The sequence below is a fragment of the Sebastes fasciatus genome, chromosome 15 (genome assembly GCF_043250625.1).
Source record: "Sebastes fasciatus isolate fSebFas1 chromosome 15, fSebFas1.pri, whole genome shotgun sequence".
In the NCBI taxonomy this organism is placed as follows: Eukaryota; Metazoa; Chordata; class Actinopteri; order Perciformes; family Sebastidae; genus Sebastes; species Sebastes fasciatus.
Genome location: NC_133809.1, coordinates 30,362,713 through 30,382,457, shown reverse-complemented (window position 1 = coordinate 30,382,457; position 19,745 = coordinate 30,362,713). Strand labels below are relative to the sequence as shown.

At 40.0% G+C, this 19,745-nt stretch overlaps 1 protein-coding gene across 1 annotated transcript; it reads right to left on the bottom strand.

Moving 5' to 3' along the window:
• Positions 1-2,346: 2,346 nt before the first annotated feature.
• On the bottom strand, positions 2,347-17,937 carry LOC141784031 (GTPase IMAP family member 8-like). The gene is made up of 5 exons (XM_074661713.1): positions 17,560-17,937; positions 10,180-11,142; positions 8,524-8,544; positions 4,821-6,107; positions 2,347-4,252 (listed from the first exon to the last, which is right to left on the bottom strand). The coding sequence occupies exons 1-4, from the start codon at positions 17,579-17,581 to the stop codon at positions 5,347-5,349; spliced, it is 1,767 nt and encodes a 588-aa protein (XP_074517814.1). The 5' UTR covers positions 17,582-17,937; the 3' UTR covers positions 2,347-4,252; positions 4,821-5,346.
• Positions 17,938-19,745: the final 1,808 nt, after the last annotated feature.

Below are 19,745 nucleotides of genomic sequence, written 5' to 3'. Positions count from 1 at the left end.
ACATTAGGCCAGCATGGGCACCCTGACCGGTCTGCGGCTACGCAGCCCCATACGCAACAAACTGCGATGCACTGTGTGTTCTGACACCTTTCTATCGGAACCAGCATTAAATTATAACTATATATTCAAAAGGCCTTACGCTAGGAGGCTGAAATTTCATCAGTAACACCCGTTACCACAGATGAATAAATACTGCAAAAATGAAGAAGATCAGAAAAACTTTATTTTTTCCATACTGCAGCTTTAATGTGAAAACATATAGAAAAGAGAAACTTCATAACTTTGTGCTGGAATGTACTAGGATGCTGAAATGCATGTTTGCCACACTTGAAATTTTTTCCAAGTTTTGGCACGTAGTGTCTAATCTGGTTCCCGAGGGTCTAGATAAATGAAACTCTTGTCAGTTATTCATCATGAACTGTTCTTTTTAGAAGTACCGAGTTTTAGCTCCTTTGGTCATCCTTTGGGTCAAATGAGGGAAGTGAGGGACAATTTTGCAGGCCAGGCGTCCAATCGCAATACCTTCCCATTCAAATTTAAAAAAATATTTCTCAGGGAGGTTCTCAGGGATTTAGAGACACCAAAATCAAACATATTCATCCCTCAACTATGTGGTTTAAGTGTCCTGAGTTTCAAGTTGATTGGGCTTCAGGAAAGTGCAAAAACACACTTCTCTAAACAAGACCAAAACAGTAGGTCTCAACCAGTGGGAACATGCAATACAGTGAACAGAAATATTGCCACAAAATGACATCCACGCCAAAAAAAAAACAACAACCCTGCAACAATGAAAAAAAACAACTGCAGTAGTTCACAAACTGTACCTTCTTGTCATAGATATTTAAGATATACATGTATGTCTGACAGATTTTGATAACTGAATGGATCATTTTGCATGTGACGGCTCAAACGATTCAACAATATTTAGAAGTTGTGAAGAGGACGACAATTTCACTGAAAATCAACTCATCAGTTTTGCTCAGCAAGACAACGCAAGTGGTTGTTGTACTCACTCTTTTGCACACGTGCCAAAACACATGTAACTTGCTTGAATGAATGAGAAATTCTAATCTGTTGTGCAACAAACTAATTTTTCTGAGGTTTGAACTTAATGTTTTGAAAAAAAAATAATTCTCACTCATGCGATTGAGAAAATGAGCCAAAGCGAATGAGAAAAACTGTAATGACTTTTATCATGCTTTTATTCTAAAGCACTTTGTAACTTTGTTTTTAAAAGGTGCTGTATAAATAAAGTTATTATTATTATTATTATTATTATTATTATTATTATAAAAAGACATGTTCTATCATTTGTGGTTCCAAACTATTGTAACTATTAGAATTATATCTAATGTAAATTCTGATAGTTTTCTTTCTGTAGAAAATCTGTGCCTGCCTATTATATTATATATTACTAAAATCCAATCAGTATTTTATATATGAACAAGTAATGTGTCTTCCTAAAATTAACATTAATTTTCAACACTCACACAAATTTTTACCAGACTTTCTATTGGCTGCTGTGACCCAGTCTATGCTGTGACCACATTTCCATGAGGTGCAATAAAGAACACAGTCAGCAGGTGTCACTGTTGTGGAGTAAACCTAAAGTTGGAGCAGCAGAATGAATCAACTCAGCCTCTGTTTGAATTGGAAATGAGTCATGGCCTAATACATTATCCCCCTGTCAGAAAGCAGAACACTAATCATAGTTGCTCAGAACATTTAGTTGAAGTTGTCCCTGTTGTGTAGTTGACTTTGCTGAACTGTTAAATCTAGAATCTTGGGATATGAAGTATCATTGTTCTTTCTGCGCGTAATGAACTGACTTGTGTTGGTAATCACTAGGCTTCATTTGACTGGGTACATTTACAAAATTATAAATTAAAAAATATTTTTTTAAATTTGAAAGTTTATTGAAAATGCATGAATACATGAAAATTGCATAATTAAAGTCATTTTGACAATATAATACCACGTCAAACTTAAAATACAAACATATATGCATTTACTGTACATACAGTACATACATATATACATTTTGTCCAATTCATCGTGTTGCCACGATCCAGCCATCCATCAGTCCACTCTATATACCCACTCAAGGGATACTCAGTTGGTTGCAATTTGCAACCACACCACTAGATGCCACCAAATCCAACACACTGTACCTTTAAATTATGTAGAATAAGAATTACTTTTGAAAATCTTCATTTTATTTATTGAAAATGCTGTACTGTAAATATAAATATTGCAGTCTAAACAGTGATTTTGAAGCAAACCTGTAGGTTTGCTTCCTACACTGCAAAATGACGATTGTGGCTGTACTTTATAACATCAGTTTACTTTTTTCTCTTCTGTTTCTAACACAGTTTATTTTTATTTAAGGGCCCAACCATAGCTTTAGCACTTGTAAGTTAGTTCATTAGCATATACTGTATGCTGCATTGCTGCTCAGCGAGGATATATTGTTAAAATAAGCAGATATGCATGGGAAACACATATTGCGTGGACTTTGTGATTTGTATGTTAGGTAGTAAACATTTGAACCTCTGCTACAGTAATATAAGTTGGCTGTATTCTGAGGACTCAGCATGTGATTTAGTGTTTCGCACTAAGGACAGAATGTGTCAAAACTCGTTCTACAACTCCATTACATCCTCCTGGATAAACCCACTTTGAACACAACATACCAACACGTTCTCATCCCAACTCGTCACACACTGACGCTTTGTACTGTGATTTAAACAAATACACACTAGGTTAAGGCAACAAATCAACTTAGTTAGATATAGGAAAAAACAACATGGTTGGGCTTACAATTACTACATTTGTAAAGTGAAAATGAAACTGAATATTGTGAACAAGGGACATAAACAAACTGATTGAACATTGCTGATTGTAACGTGAAAGTGAAACTTAACGTACGGGACACGTACAGGCGCTAAAGGGTGCCTTGTGTGCTTGTATCACACACTGAAGGCTGCGATATCTCAATTATTCGGTATTTCACGCCCTGGGAATGAGAACGGGCCGACCATACAGACAAGATACATAATTAAGTAATAGAGGTCAGTGAATTCAAGTTTTTAGGAGTGGTTTTGGATCCACAGCTCAGATTTGATAAACATCTTATGAAGAGAATTTCAAAAACGGTTAAGACCAACCGTATTTGTTTCAGATAAATCTGGCATTACATACCCAGTCAGGCAGCCCAGTTATTTATGCACTCTATGTTTTTCTAACATTTTTCATATTGTATGACAGTGTGGTCTCAAGCATCACCATCTACAATCAAACATCTTACATCCTTATACAATGCACCTGATTCAACTGTTATCAGGCCATTAAATAGGCGTTATCAAAACTACAACTTCTTTAGGTTTAGGCAAAAAAACAGTTGCTTTTCGGCAGTAAAACTACAACCTCTCTAGGTTTAGGCAACAAAACTATGACTTCTTTAGGTTTAAGCAAAAAAAACAGATACGTTTTGGCAGTTAAACTACAACTTCTCTAGGTTTAGGCAACAAAACTACAACTTCTTAAGTTTTGGGGGAAAAAAAGTTATGTTTCGGCAGTTAAACTACAACTTCTTTAGGTTTAGGCAACAAAACTACAACTTCTTTAGGTTCAGGCAAAAAACAATAGTTACGTTTCGGCAGTTAAACTACAACTTCTTTAGGTTTAGGTAACAAAACTACAACTTCTTTAAGTTCAGGCAAAAAACAGTTAAGTTGCGGCAGTTAAACTACAACTTGTCTAGGTTAGGCAACAAATCTACAACTTCTTTAGGTTTAGGCAAAAAAACAGTTATGTTTCGGCGGATAAACTACAACTTCTCTAGGTTTAGGTAACAAAACTACAACTTATTTAGGTTTAGGCAACAAAACTACAACTTCTTTAAGTTTAGGCAAAAAAACAGTCAAGTTTCGGCAGTTAAACTACAACTTCTCTAGGTTTAGGCAACGAAACTACAACTTCTCTAGGTTTAGGCAACAAAACTACAACTTCTTTAGGTTTAGGCAAAAAAACTGTTTGGTTCAGGGAAAAACACTGTTTTGGGTCCCGACCTACCCCCCTTATGGAGTTTCACACTGTCTATATAGCGCCTGACTTCCGCTTTTGTCATAATTACTAAGGTCATTAGAGGTCACTGTCATGTTATTTTATACCTTCTTTCGGTGATCTACCATGTGAATAGATGATGGATAAAACCCACTAGTGGGTGTAGTAGGCCCTTATTGACCAACATCTATGGGGCTTATAGCAACTGATAACGCCTATTTACAATCGGCCTATGTACAATCAGGCACTGAAAATAATGGACAACAAGCCTGTCTGGTGGCATCATTGTCACATACTAAAAAGACACATTCTACTTGAGAGCTTCACTCATTTTTGTTTTTTCAAATTATTTTTTAAATGTGTTAACAGTCTAGCCCCAGAGTCTCTGTCCAGATACTGTATATCCAAAGACAAGACAGTAATAGAGTAACTAGGAGCATGGTGAATGGCAGCTGTAAAACACCACATCGTATGTTTGTACAATCATCATTCTCAATACAGGGCTGCCAACTCTGGAACACATCACCAACTGAAATCCAATTAATTACAGATATAAAATCATTTACAACAAAGGTTAAGTGCTGGCTAAAAGTAAAACAGAGCTGTATCCATTTTTAGCAAATAGTACTGAAAATTACCCAAGGTGTATTGGTGTATTGTGGTACTTGTATTGTGTGATGTGTGTTTTATTGTATTTCCATATTTGTAGTGTATTGTGTTTTTATCATATAGAAAGCTGTATATTTTAATTGCACTGTACATGTGAAAGCCCAACTAGAGATAAGAGTTAGCAATAGCTAAAAACTCAACAACATATAAATATGTAAATAGACTATACAGATATCCTGCTATATGATATATGATATATGATGTTTGTCAATTTAAAACAACAGCTACGGGTCTCGCTCGTTCTTTCTCTTCCTGGCTGATAAAGAGACCAGGAGTCGCTGGATAAAACACATCAGGTGAGATAACGTTTCATCCGTGCGTGGAACATAGCTAGATTAGATAGCTAGCTAGCTTTGGTGACGTATATTGTGCAAGACGAGAGATGTAGTTCAGTGAGCGGTTTCACACAAAACAAAATGATACTACGACAAACTGAGACTTTCTTGACTTGAAAAATGATCTTATAAATTGACAAACATCATATTTGTGATTCATGGTGCAATTCAAAAGGGATCAAAAAATGATATCTCTCTCTGCTAACTATTGTTTCTGAAATAAGGTCCCGTGGTGGTCCAACGGAAGGGGAGGGTCTATCCAGAATACATCCACCTCCTACTGCAGAAGACATCTGCTGTGTTTCACTGACCCTCCTGTAACTTCTCCCTCTAACTCAGCCTCCAGGGTGCTCCTCCTCTGCCGCTCTACTGCCTTCTTCAACTCCTTCGAAGCTCTTCGTTTCTCTTTCTTTGAGGCCCTTTTTGCTTTGCTGAACATCTCCGTGGTGTAGTGCCCTCCACCATTCTCCAGCGTCATTCTGACAATCTTGTCCAGGAGCCGATCGGATTGTTCCCGGTCTTTCACTTGGTTGTTGAATACATGATATCTCCCGCGGCACTGCTGAACGAGCTCTTTGAGTTCTTCGCTCTTTGAAACAAAGCTTTCGATAGTTTGTTTCTTTAGGTAGTCTCCGTGTGTGAACAACACCAGAGAGTATTTAGCTGCCTCCTCACCGAAAATGCTTTGAATCAACTTGATGGTATCCTTCTCCTCCTGGGTGAACCTGGCCAGCTGGAGAACCACCAGGAAGGCGTGAGGACCAGGATCGGACAGAGAGATGCACATCTTGATCCTCTTCAACACTTCTTCTTGGGGGAAATTAGTGTCAAACAGCCCCGGTGTATCGATGACGGCCACCTTTCGACCTCCGACCTCTCCCTCAGCTCTTTTGCATTGAAACGTCCAGGAAGCAGAAGACAGTTCAGATTGGAACGCTTCTCTCCCCAAGATGGTGTTTCCTGCTGCACTCTTCCCTGCTCCGGTCTTCCCCACCAAAATGATTCGGAGTTCATCGCTATACTTCTGCTTCCGAGATCCTGCAGAGATAAAGCAAAGCAACATCTTTGTTTTTAGCTGTTTGTTCTTTTGCTGCTGGCACTGTATTAAACATCGGACTTAAAGCCCCCCTCCAGTCTATTTTGTCATTTCTATGATATTTCATATTTATTTGAGTCATTTCCTGACTAAGTTGACTAGCCACACTGACATTTATTTTTGATAATTTTGTGCACCAAAAAAAGGTTGTTGCTAAAATGGGAATATGACGTATGACTATAGTAGAAGCTGCAGGTCAGACGTCATCCTCCAGGCTGCAGGCGCACTCATGCTCGTTGGCGTCTGAGCAGCGTTTATCTGTCTGTCAGTTTGTCTTTCTAGTTAGTTTGCTAGTTAGGTGTAGTTAGCTACCAACTCATTCCATTAGCTCACTGAGAGTTTTCATTTATTTTTTTGTTTCCTCCACCTTAGTTTAGCGTTGTTTATTTTCACAATGGCATTTGTGTGCATGGTGAACGGGTGCATTCCACACAGTGAATTACACAAAATCCCACCAGCTGAATGAACACAACACACTGACTATCGCTCTCACTCGCTCTCTTCTTTACCGTCTCCTCCTGCTGGAGATAAATTAACGGAAAGCAGACGATACCGGAGGTTTGCGGGCCTCTAACAGGTCGGGATTACAGGGAGCGCAACCTTCAGCCCAACAGAAAACCAGAGAAAAGTCCTGTTAGAGAAATAAACGAATCACATTGCACCCCGGTGCGGTGTCGGTGCTGGAGCTGAGGCGAGAGCGGCCGATGCTGGTGGACGGTGCACCTTCAAAACGTCCCAAAACTGCAGTTCAAACGGAGAACAACGGCAACATGTCTATCCGTCCTCCGGTGTGCTGTGGCCGGCGTGCGGCGGTACGACTCCTCGGTTGAGACCAGCAGCAGCCAGACAGCCACCTCGCCAGGAGGAGACGGTGCAGAAGAGAGAGAGAGTGAGAGAGAGTCGGTGTGTTGTGCTAATTCATGTCTCTTCTGTGGTCTGATGAACTGTAAATTCATCTAAACTGGTTTCATTCAAAAAACAATGCAGTCTGGTTGCCATGGTAATGAATTAAGTCTGACTATTACCCACACCCCCATTCTCTGGTTGAGAAAGAACCAAAAAACAGGAAGTAACACTGGCTGGAGGGGGGCTTTAAACAGATTTGTACTGTGCAACAAATTCCATATCATCATCATCATCATCATCATTTCAAAATATATACAGTAGAAAACACATTTACATAGTTCTTTGGAGATATATAAGAAGAAGAAGAAGAAGAAGAAGAAGAAGAAGACATACTTTATTGACCCCGAGGGAATACAATTTTTTCACTCATTATTTTACACACCAGAAGGTGAACTGACAGTCCGGCGACAGCGAGGCCGGATCTGAGTCTGTCCGTGGTGGAATCCGACCCGATGGCACCGATAACAGGCAAAAGAACAACATCATATATAGAAATAGCCAATCTCCTCGCTGATTGTCTCGTTTACTGATGTAGGTCATATAGAGGCATCAGACATTGAGACTGTTTCATAACCGGTAAGAAGCTCCTAGTAACTTTACAATTATAGGGTAAGAGAACTGTAGGTTATAAGATAACAAAATAGGCAAAAATTAGGCAAAAAGGTACGCTTGAGATGATCCTAGGTAGGAATTGAAGAGCAACTGCTGCTGATGCTTTGGAGACATGACTAATCACAAAATACAGAATTTGATTTATATACAAAAGGAAAATATTACTTTGATTAATATATAAAATATATTAAAAGTGCTCTCTCACAGCTACCAGTCCAGCGTGGCTCACAGCTCCTCACACCTTAAATCTGGAGTTTAAAGCTTCAGTAGGCAGAATATTTTTGGCATCATTGGGCACGAATTCCATAATAACTTTTCAGCATATTGTAATTCAAGTGTTCTGAGAGAAAACTAGACTTCTGCACCTCCTCATGGCTCTGCTTTCAGGCTTTAGAACATCTACACAACAAGATGTTTCTGAAACATTTGAGGAGAGAAATAGGCATTACAGTAACAGAATATTGATTCATATTGATTATATGAAAAGCGTCTCGGGATAACTTCAGTTATAATTTGACGCTATATAAAAATAAGTTGAAATTAATCAAATTTAACCTGCTCCGGCAGCTGCGGCTCCTCCTCCTCCTCCAGGAGCAGAGCTTCTCCCCGCTGCTCCGACAGCAAAAACATCCAATCACAAGGGCGTGTTGAGGCAATGCGTCCCAGCCAATCACAGTGCATTAGGGCAGGACTAGTCAGAACAAAATGTTAAAAAAAATAAGGTGCCGCCGGCTCAGCAGTCGCCATGTGGAGAGCCGTGCGGAGGCAATAGAAATGCTTCAAATCTCGCATTTAGCTCCTTTAATAAAGAGTCGTCTTTACAAAAGCCTTAAAACTGACCTTCTCCTATCTTACATATATCTGTACATCAGTTTAAGGAATGAATGCACAGAACCCACATACACAGTTTAACACTATTTATTTAGATGCTACACATGTATGATCATTCAGTCACAATCCATCATGGTAGGTACATTAATGATTTTAATTATATTACACAAATATCATACAGTCAAGACACTGTTCACGGTACAGCATAATACAAGTCGATTAGCTCTACCTATTTCAGATACAAAATATAAAAAAACGTGATTATGAGTCATCTTTAGTGCTAATTCTGTTATAAAGAGTTTACTAAGAGGCAGATATGTAAAGATTTGGAAACATCATACCTTAAAGTTAAATCCATGGATAGGAGTCTCCTGTGCAAAAAACTAAAACTATCACACAATTCATATATTTATTTTGTGTCGACTTACAGCAAACAGTTTGCTCAGATTAACAATATCATTAAACGGAACTGAAATATATTACACAGTAATGGTACATGTCCACAGGGGCGTTTTTTATCACGAGGGGACGCGACGCTTCCCAGCATTGGACGCTTGGTGTGCTGTCCCTAGAAACAAGGCACTCGGCTCCTGATTGGACAAACGCTTTCCCGCTGTTGGCTGCTGCTCTCAGCTTTCAAACCGGAACCAGTATGGAGGCTCGTTTGGAAACTTTCTTCTCTTATTTCACGTAAATAGTTCACTGAAATGTGTTTCTGAAAACATTTGAGGCGAGAAATAATCCATGCTGTTGATGAATCTGTCTTTATTTTGGATCAAAAATGTTTATTTTAAAAGATCCTCGGGAGTTTCGAGAGGCGGCGAGTCGCGTCAGACGCCCGTGATTTGCATAAAGCAGACTAGACCTCAACTTTATGCAAATGAGGAGCGGGTGTCGTGACGCCTAGTCTCTCGAATCGCGACGCCACGCTACCATAATGCATTGCACGGCTGCTTACATAGACAATGAATGGGGGGCGTGGAAAGCACAGAGGCTGTGGACACGTACCTTCATCCAGCATTGTTCCCTGAACCTCCCCCGATAGTCAGCCGCGACCTGAGTGATCACACTGTACGGTCCGATCATCAGACACGACCTGAGTGATCACACTGTTCGGTCCGATCATCACGACCAGAGTGATCACACTGTACGGTCCGATTATCACAACCTGAGTGAGCAAACTGTACGGTTCGATTATCCAACACGACCTGAGTGATCTCACTGTACGATCTGATCGTCAGCCGCGACCTGAGTGATCACACTGTACGGTCCAATCGTCAGACACGACCTGAGTGATTACACTGTACGGTCCGATCATCAGACACATAACGCTTTTGCGCCCTCTATTGGTGATATACAAGGCCTTATTAATGCCACCCATGGCTGGTATATAATCCTGATTAGTTGTTGGTCAGACCCTGATGAAGACCTAGAGTTGATACGCGTTGGTTTGTTTTATAGCCTTTGCTAAATAAAATCAATATATATTTTTTCACCTGAAGATGGAGTGCCTTAGCTTTTTCTCTATGGCTTTTGCATCACGATTTATCCAGCAAGGATTCTGTTTCATTTACTAAGAGTTTTGCACATTACAGTAGACTAGAGTATTCCTGGAAATTAATCAAATATGAACATCATTAATTAGCTGTATGCTCTACGGTCCTTATTGCACATGGCAACGCTCTGAAGCTGATATGACACCGACGGTGGCTCCAACAGCTGCTCCAGCTGCTATTCCAACTGCCAAACCAATTGGACCTCCTACAAGTCCAATCACACCTCCGACAGCAGCGCCGCAGGCTGTTGCTATAGCGATTGTCGGAGTAGCGGTAAAGGCATTTGTTCTTTCAGCTCGAGCTCTGGCTTCATGCTCATATTTTAAATGCACCCGCTTCTCCTCCCTGTGGAAGGCCCGCCTTCCCACAAATTTGACTTTCAGTCCCTGCAGCTCTTTCTTCCTCTGGTCTTCCAACTCCTTCATGATTCGCTGTGACTCCTCCTCTATGGCTGCCTCTGCTCTCAGGAACATTTCGTTGGTGTAGTAGCTTCCACCGTTATCCATAATCATCTTGTCAATTTTGTCCAGGAGCTCACTGGTTTGATAATCGTCTTTGATTTCGTTGTTAAAGACGTGGTATTGATGGTAGCACTTCTGAATGATGAATTGCAGGTCAGGACTCTCTGAAATGAAGCCCTCAATGGTTTGGTTCCTCAGCTGGTCTCCGTGTGTGAACAACACCATTGTGTAATTAGCTGCATCTTCGCCAAAAGTGCTTTGAATCATCTTGACGGTTTCCTTCTCCTCCTGGGTGAACCTGCCCAGCTGGAGAACCACCAGGAAGGCATGAGGACCAGGAGCGGACAGAGAGATGCACATCTTGATCCTCTTCAGCACTTCCTCTTGGGTGAAATTAGTGTCAAACAGCCCCGGAGTGTCGATGACGGCGACCTTTCGACCCGCAATAGCCCCCTTAGCTTTCTGACATTCAGCCGTCATGGAAGATGGAGACAGCTCAGACTCAAACGCTTCCCTCCCCAGGATGGTGTTTCCTGCGGCGCTCTTCCCCACTCCGGTCTTCCCGACTAGAACAATCCTCTTTTCATTTGGCTCTGTGGCACCTCCGTACCCTGTCGGACAGAAATACACCGTTCGTCATACAGTACTGTGTTGTCAAACACAGAGGCTGTGTGCACACAGTGACTCTGACTCCATTTTTGTCGCCTCCCATTAACCAATATCAGAGTGAACTTGTCCATTGAGCCAACAGGTTACAAGGCTGAAAAAAAATGTTTAGCTCTGATGTTATACAACAGGTCAAACAAGTGAAAAAAATTAAGATAAGTTATAAAAGCAACACGAGGCAATAAAAAAAGATAATATATGAGACAAAAATGTCATTTATTCTGACTCAGCTATAGCTGTCTGACGACTTTTTAGAGAGACCTGTAAAGACAACGTTACAGTAGTCAGGCCTACTTTCCTAAAACCTGCTGAGACATAACTCCTTTAATTGTAAATATTCTTAAAGGTCCCATATTGTAAAAAGTGAGATTTTCATGTCTTTTATATTATAAAGCAGGTTAAAGTGCTATTTAAATACTTTGAAAGTATCAAAACACTCAATCAATGGAGGATTTCTGTCCATTTGTGATGTCACAAATATACAATATTTAGACCATTTCACAGTTTTAAACATAAACATTCTAAATGTGTCACAGTTTATTTCCTGTTGCAGTGTATGTGAATGACATCAGCTGACAGGATGTAAACATGGACCCAAAGCTGTTTCCTAGCAACGCAATTCCGTTGCCACTCCATTGAAATGCAGTAAAACGGAGCGTTTCAGACAGAGGGTAAATACAGGTATACTCAGACAGACAGTATGAGAAAAATAATGTGTTTTTTGAACATTAAAGCATGTAAACATGTTCTGGTAGAAACCCAAAATACAAGTATGAACCTGAAAATTAGCATGATATGTTCCCTTTAATGTCCATGTCCATGACTACATAAAGATTTCTGGCTTGGTTTGTGCTCTTTAATGTTAGTGACTGAAGCTGAGCACTGAATTATTCTTCTTTGGGTCCCAAAAACAATCATTTCAGTTTTATCGTTCTTTAAATGGAACATTTTGGCACATCCAATCATTAATTTGAATGTACTCTGTGCATATATGGGACCATAGTCACCTGGTGATATTGTTATATAAACCTCTGTGCCATAATTACCGTAAGATATTTAGTTTTTTTTAAAGAAAATAAACTATTGAAAGGAAAACGCACACTCTGCTTCCGTAAGTTCTGGCTTTTATTGTCTGACTGACTTTATTCTTTAGCATTTTATTCTTCTTCTAAAGGCCTCTCTCGGGGGCATTTTTTTTGGTGCGATTATTTCATTATTAATCGCACGTCAATATTAATTTTTCGATGTGTTCATTTTGTCATGAATTCTTTCACGCGGAACGCAAATATTACATTGCGAAAAAGCGGTGAAAAAGGCAGATTTTCTGAGCTGCAGAATGGGTTGAGTTGCGCATATGTTTATGAAACAACAACAACACGGAGGCTCCGTAGTCCGAACCAGGATGGCTAACTTTATTACTCCTTTCAACCATGACAAAGGCAGAGCAGACCAGATCCACTTTCATTCAACCTTTCACTATAAAAGCCCTAAACATATAATATTCACAGGCAAGTATTTTGCATTTTTGTGTCATTTATTCGTCACATGCCTGGCGTGTGAAGGCCTTTAGTCTTTGAATTGATTCATGGAAGCCAATTTCTGCCACTAAAATAAATCATTAAATGAAAGGTCAGGATTGATTTAAAATAATCAGCTTCTTTGTTGAGCTGTCAAACATGAGGTGCAATTTTTCTGGTTACCCTCCTCATTTCCTGACATCTCACTACTGTCAGCTATCCGATAAAGGCATAAAATGCCCCCAAAATAAATATAAAAGGGATTGCTATAAAGTATTATGGTATAACTTAGTTAGAATTGCTGTCTGACTATGTAACCTACTCTATGAATTTCCCAGCTCGTTCTCATTCCCAAGGCGTTACCGACGCTTTGTCATGGCCCTTGGCCATTTAATTTCATTATATTTATTTTAGAAATCATTTGTAAATAATAATAATAGTCCACGATTAAAAGCCGGTAATCTGTTAATCTTTGGAGCCGTGCAAGTCACTGCATTTTCCACAACAATGTCCTTAACAAAGCCTTATTAACAAATGAAGGGATTCTGTCCACGGAAAAATATGCTAGAGGGCTTTTATTTTGAAATGGAAAAAGGAAGTGTTGAGTTAAAAATAAATACATTTTACTTTACCACCGTAGTTCTCTGACACACTTGTGAAACTGTGGTAACATGAGCCGCAGAGCGCAAAACCGTGGTGCGGCCAGCTGCCGTCTGTTGCTCCTAAACTAGTGTTATTATGGTAAGGATGGCCTCTGAGCGAGGCGACATTACCACGGTTTTGCACTCAGCGGCTCATGTTAACGCAGTTTTAGAAAGGGAGGAGTGAGTGGAGGGGTACTCAGTTGGTTGCAATTTGCAACCACACCACTAGATGCTGCCAAATCCTACACACTGCACCTTTAAAATGCAGATAAAGCTTAATGTTTTCTCCTCAATGAAATCATTATTTCAATAAATTCTATTCTCACAGCACAACCATGTACATCAGGCATTTGAGTCATAAACAACCACAGGTAAATAATTTGCAACGTGAATTGGAAAAACAAAATATTTGTCACGCAAACATTGATGCTCTTGCTCGAGTTTTCATCTGCTGCTATTCAACAAACTGTTTACATTTAAAAGACTAGAATAAATAAAGGTGCCATGCCATTGTTCCGATGGCCCATTATTCCAAAAACAAATGGCCATTGTTCCGAAGGTCCAGTGCTCCAAAAATGCACACTCTCCTTGCAACAAACAGAAGCACATGACTAGTTATTATACAGAATGACCATTGGATCTTTCTGGTGGCGATATTTTTTTCCTACACGGCGAAGGCGTGACCCGTCCTATTCTGCCTCTGATTGGCAAACACTGATATTTTTACCCTAACCCTAACCAATCTCACTCCTCATGCCTAAACCTAACCAACCCAACCAACAAAAGCAACGAGTACTAGCCAATCATAGGCAGAGTAGGGAAGGTCATGCAGCCTTCACTATAGTTGGAAAACAAGTCAGGAATGGCCGATGGTCATTCTGTAAAACGCTGAATTCACACCAGACAGCGGCAAAGTGCGGCTTGCCACAAAAATTTAATTTATCTGCCCCTGGGAGGCATATTCATGTGTTCAAGGCGGGAAGAAAGTCTTTTCCAACATAGATCAACAAGTCACAGGAGTCACAGGTTATGTTTACTGATTGGCTGCAGGTCCTCTCTGGCTGCACTTCACCGCTAAAAGTTAAACTTTTCCCAAATTTAGTTTGGCCGCACTTTGCCGCAGAATCAAACGGCCGCAGCTTGCTGAGACATTGCATGGCAGCATGCCGCAGGCCACACTCTGCTCTGAATTTGGTAATACTTTGCAATGTGCTTCTATGTGTTGCAGGGAGTGTGTATTTTTGGAACAATTGGTGTTTGTTTTCAGTGAGCTTTCTGTCCAATGGGACTTTTTTTGCAGTCCTCAACAATAAAGGCCCGGCTTTATATATACCAACATTTAAAATGTGTTTAAAACGTTTGTGTTGAGTTCAACTTTAGTGAATTTTGACGCCCTGGGAATGAGAACGGGCTGAAATAAAACATCACATCAGCTATTGGTCAATAGCCCAAATTTGGGTGTCAAAATTCACTTTGAGACCCGTCGGCATGCGTTACTGCCGCACAAGGCACCCTTTACCACCGGTATGAAATTAATTACAATGTAAACCCATCTGCGGTAACAGTTCCAATAAAGTACACCGGGAGTGTGGTGACGTAGTTTTAAGAGCTAAAAGACACACACCAGACGGTTGGGTCCAACAAACACAAGTCTTTCATCCAGGAGACCGCTGCTTGTGTTGTGTGTTTTCACTTTCACGTTGCAATCATCTGTTCGTTTGTGTCCACAACGTTCAGTTTCATTTTTACTGTACAAACTTAGTAGTTTTAAGCCCAACCATGTAGTTCTTTCCTATAGTGGTTTTGTTTATTAGTAGGCTAACACCTGCGCTTTTCCAAGAGTGACAAGTAAAAATGTCTGTCATGGAAAACACATCAAAAAGTTACAAATAGATCTGTATAGTATGTATTAGTTGATGTGTTTCTTGCCTGTCCTGTTTTTCATGCTCTGCTGCCAAATTGTTATCACAAGCGCAAAGTCAAAGTAGTTTAGAGAAAACATTTTCTGTGGTGTGTTCTACACTACTTTGACTTTAATCTTGTGTTGCGTTTTAGTATTGCGTTTTAGTTTTGTGGGTTACCAAAACCATTAGGGTTAGCGTTTGTTGGTTTATTGGTTTGGATAACTCCAAAATTCCGCGATGGATCTGAATGACATTTTTTGGAGGGGTGGGGTTTGGCACAATGAACAATCCATTCGATTTTGGTGGCGATCCGGGGGGGGGGGGAATTAAGGAACAACACTGTTCCTGGAAAGCCTGGTAGGTTTGTATTCACTGTTACAATCATTACAAAGTAAAAGCAGCAGGTTTTTAATGTAGAAACGTTTTCAACCTCTCTGAGTAACTTGTATCACTATTACAGGTAACCACGACTAGCTCGAAATCCACAAAACCAGCCTAAAAATGAAGAAAATCTGAAACAATTGTAGGAGAATCTATGGAGCAGAGCCAGATAGTTGTCGGACCCTGGTCAAAGCTGGCCGGTGCTACGCTATGATTGGTCAGTCTGCGTTCTAGGGGCGGGACGTAGCGAAGGATCAAAATTGGTCATTGTACTGTTACGAATTACTCCATAGCAAAAGGTACATTACATTACTTGTTACATTAGTCCGTTACTCAACCAAGCTCTGTCAAAGGTGCCTTTTAAAGGGATAGTTCTGGTGTTTTGAAGTGGGGTTGTATGAGGTACTAATAGATGTATTACCTACAGTAGATGGTGGTCGGCACACCTCCAGTTTATTATATTTTAGCCACATAAAAGAAAGGCTCACCTAAAAGAAAATCAAGTTTAAGTGTACGCCATATTTAGAATATTTTCACCACTTTATCTTGCCATCAGACAGCCCTTTCAGACGGGGAACTTAACTGAAAGTTAAACTTATCTATGCTCTCTTCAAAGCCACCAGGCTCCATTATAGATAAGTTTTACTTTCAGGTCAGTTTCCCATCAGAAAATATTCTAAATATAGCGTACACTTGAACTGATATTGTTTTTTTTAGCTGAGCCTTTCTTTTAGGTGACTAAAATGTTTTTTTTTTCTACTGTAGTTAATACACTGACTATGGATAAGTACCTCAAGCAACACCACTTCAAAACACCCGAACTATACCTTTAACAATCCGAAATCATCACTGTCCACACCACTGTCACACATTCTAAATGTATCACATGTAGAAGTTGAAAACAAGACATATGGGTTGGACGTAATTTACTGACCATCAACAGCTAGCTCTCCAACTTTGAATAAATGCAGGTGAAACCTAACTTCCTAATTGCCCAAAAGGATGTTCACTATAGTGGCTAACATTAGCAAGGCACCTATATGGACATAATGTGTTAATAAGACAACTCTGGCCTCACCACTCTTTTATTGCCAAGCTAACAAAGCCATTCTCTCTCCCAACTCATCAAATATCGGCATCGGAGACCGACGCACGGAGGCACCCTTCTGCGACGTAACGTTGACTTATTTTGTCACGTGACTCGTCAGCTCCGTGAGTCACTTGAGTCATTGCGAAGTTAACGTCAACCATGACCGTTCCCTAACCCCTTAACTAAGTGGTTGTGTTGCCTAAACCTAACTTCCTGTGAAAACAAGTTTATTTTGAAAGGGTGGCATACAGCGTAAACGCGTATATATTGACGCGCCGTCTCTGACACGTGACGGTCTCCGATGCCGAGGGGCACTGACCAAGCGAAGTTTTTGACAAGTTGGGAGTGAGAATGTGTTGAGCTAACATGTCCCAGATCAGTCTGCCCAACATGTCAAAGTAAAGTGTTATTGGGATTAGTAACTGTGATGTAATTACTGAAGTTCAAATAGTAATCCTTTACACTAGTTACTGAAAAAAGTAATCACTGTAACGTCGTTAGGCAGACAGTACCCTACACAGATTGCACAATAAAGAAAAATAGGATAATGTGCATGTTAATTTTTACTCCTTTCAACTCTAAACTTTCACATTCATCCCTTAAAAACGAATTCATTCAGCGTAGGAGTTCTTTAACCTCATTATTCGCTATCAAAGGGCTGAGATTTTGATGTTTCACTACAATATAAAGAAAATACTGGATTAATTAATCTAAAAATATATCCAGAGGGACATGTCAATAAAGCAAAATATATATGTAAAAAATATGTGCAGTAATATAAATTACTCTCAAACAAAGGGAAAACAGAAAAACACCTGACTCTTACCTTGATTGTATTGCTTGCTCATGTTGAAACGCTAAAAAGATCTTGCTGTTGTGTCCTGTGACGCTTTAAATGATTCTTCCTGACACTTTACCTTCCTTATCTCCACATGGGCGTTCCCTTTCTTGCTGCTAGACTGGACTTTCCAAGCACAGGGAAGTGCAGCATGTTTTTAAAATGCAGTCACAGAGCTTGTGGAATGTTGAGTAGCATGTTCCTGCAACAGAGGAGGCTGCATGTGTCGGACCCGAGTTTTTGCAAAGAGTACTGCCTTCAGTGTAAATGCATGTTTAATACTCATTGTTTTACCATTCTGATTAAGTTTAAATAACCATAACAAGCCACTCAAATATCAATAACATGTTATTTCTATTCGGTTTTAGTTTCATCTCTCTCTCTCTCTCTCTCTCTCTCTCTCTCTCTCTCAGGAGTCATTGACACTAGTGATGTGTCGGTCGCGAACGAGCCGGCTCTTTTAAGTGAACGAAGGGAGCCGGCTCCCGTCCGAGAGCCGTTTTTTTCTTTTTGTTTTTGTTAATTAATACAAGGCAGAATGATAGGATGACTGTAACTGAATGTTGTGTTAATGACCTGCGTGCAGTGCCAGTGATGACAGACAAGGATCATACCATCAAGCAGGGAGGGGCGGGGGTTTGCGGCGTGCTGACTGTCTACTCTACAGGTACAGAGCAGGAGGGAGAGGAGGAGAGAAAGAATGAGAAGTGCTGTGCGGTGTGCGACTAGCAGACAAGATGAGTGACAGTCGGAAACGGAGCAGCATTTTGATTAATTAATTTAATTTAAGTGATATATGTGCATGCATACTAATCATAGGTCAAAACAGCGCTAAATTTGGCTGAATTCTAAAAGGCAGTGGTAAAACGAAGTGCCGGCTCTTCTTTTTGAGCTGAGCCAAATGATCTGGCTCACTAAAAAAGAGCCGAAATTCCCATCACTAATTGAGACCTTTCATTTGGTCGTCCTCCGCTGTACTAACAGGGAGGCAGTTTGCAAAGGTTTAAGTGATGTAAACGTAATGTTACTTATTTGAACACAAATCATGATCTTTTTCATACCTAACCAAGTAGTTGTCTTGCCTAGACCTAAATAGTTTCCGTGGTGGCGGCACGCAATTTAACACATTACATGTAATGCATTTTTAAGAGGTCGTGGTCATTTCATGTAGGCTATTCCTAACCAATCGATTAAAATATTTAGTTGCGATTAATCGCATGATTGTCCATACTTAATCGTGATTAATCACAAATTAATCAAACATTTTGTGATGTTCAAAATGTACCTTAAAGGGAAATTTGTCAACTCTTTAATACTCTTATCAACATGGGAGTGGACAAATATGCTGCTTTATGCAAATGTATGTATATATTTATTACTGTAAATCAATTAACAACACAAAACAATGACAGATATTGTCCAGAAACCCTCACAGGTACTGCATTTAGCATAAAACAATATGCTGAAATCATAACATGGCAAACTGCAGCCCAACAGGCAACAACAGCTGTCAGTGTGTCAGTGTGCTGACTTGACTATGACTTGCCCGAAACTGCATGTGATTATCATAAAGTGGGCATGTTTGTAATGGGGAGACTCGTGGGTACCCATAGAACCCATTTACATTCACATATCTGGAGGTCAGAGGTCAAGGGACCCCTTTGAAAATGGACATGACAGTTTTTCCTCGCCAAAATTTGGCGTAAATTTGGAGCGTTATTTAGGCTCCTTCACTACAAGCTAGTATGACACAGTTGTTACCAGTGGATTCCTTCGTTTTTTTTGTTTCATATGATACCAGTATCTTCACTCTTTAAAACTGAGTTATTATCATGTTAACTTTGACAGCCCTTGCTCTCATCCAATTTTGAGAGATAAGTATACTTATCTTTTCTTCTCCTGTTGTGCAACAAGACCAGTTCTTCCTGCACCCTGTTCAGTGCCTGATAAGTGGTGTTTATGCAATCCAATCTCATGGCAAGGTATATAAATAGCACAGCATTACAAAGTCATTCCTGTATGTCATGGGAACACATTTTAGCTTTGTCATGTTTACGCTGCGCAACAAAATTACAGTATCGGCCGTAGTTCAGGCAACAAAACCACTTTAGTTAGTTTTAGGAAAAACATCATGGTTGGGCTTAAAGGTCCTATATTGTAAAAAGAGAGATTTT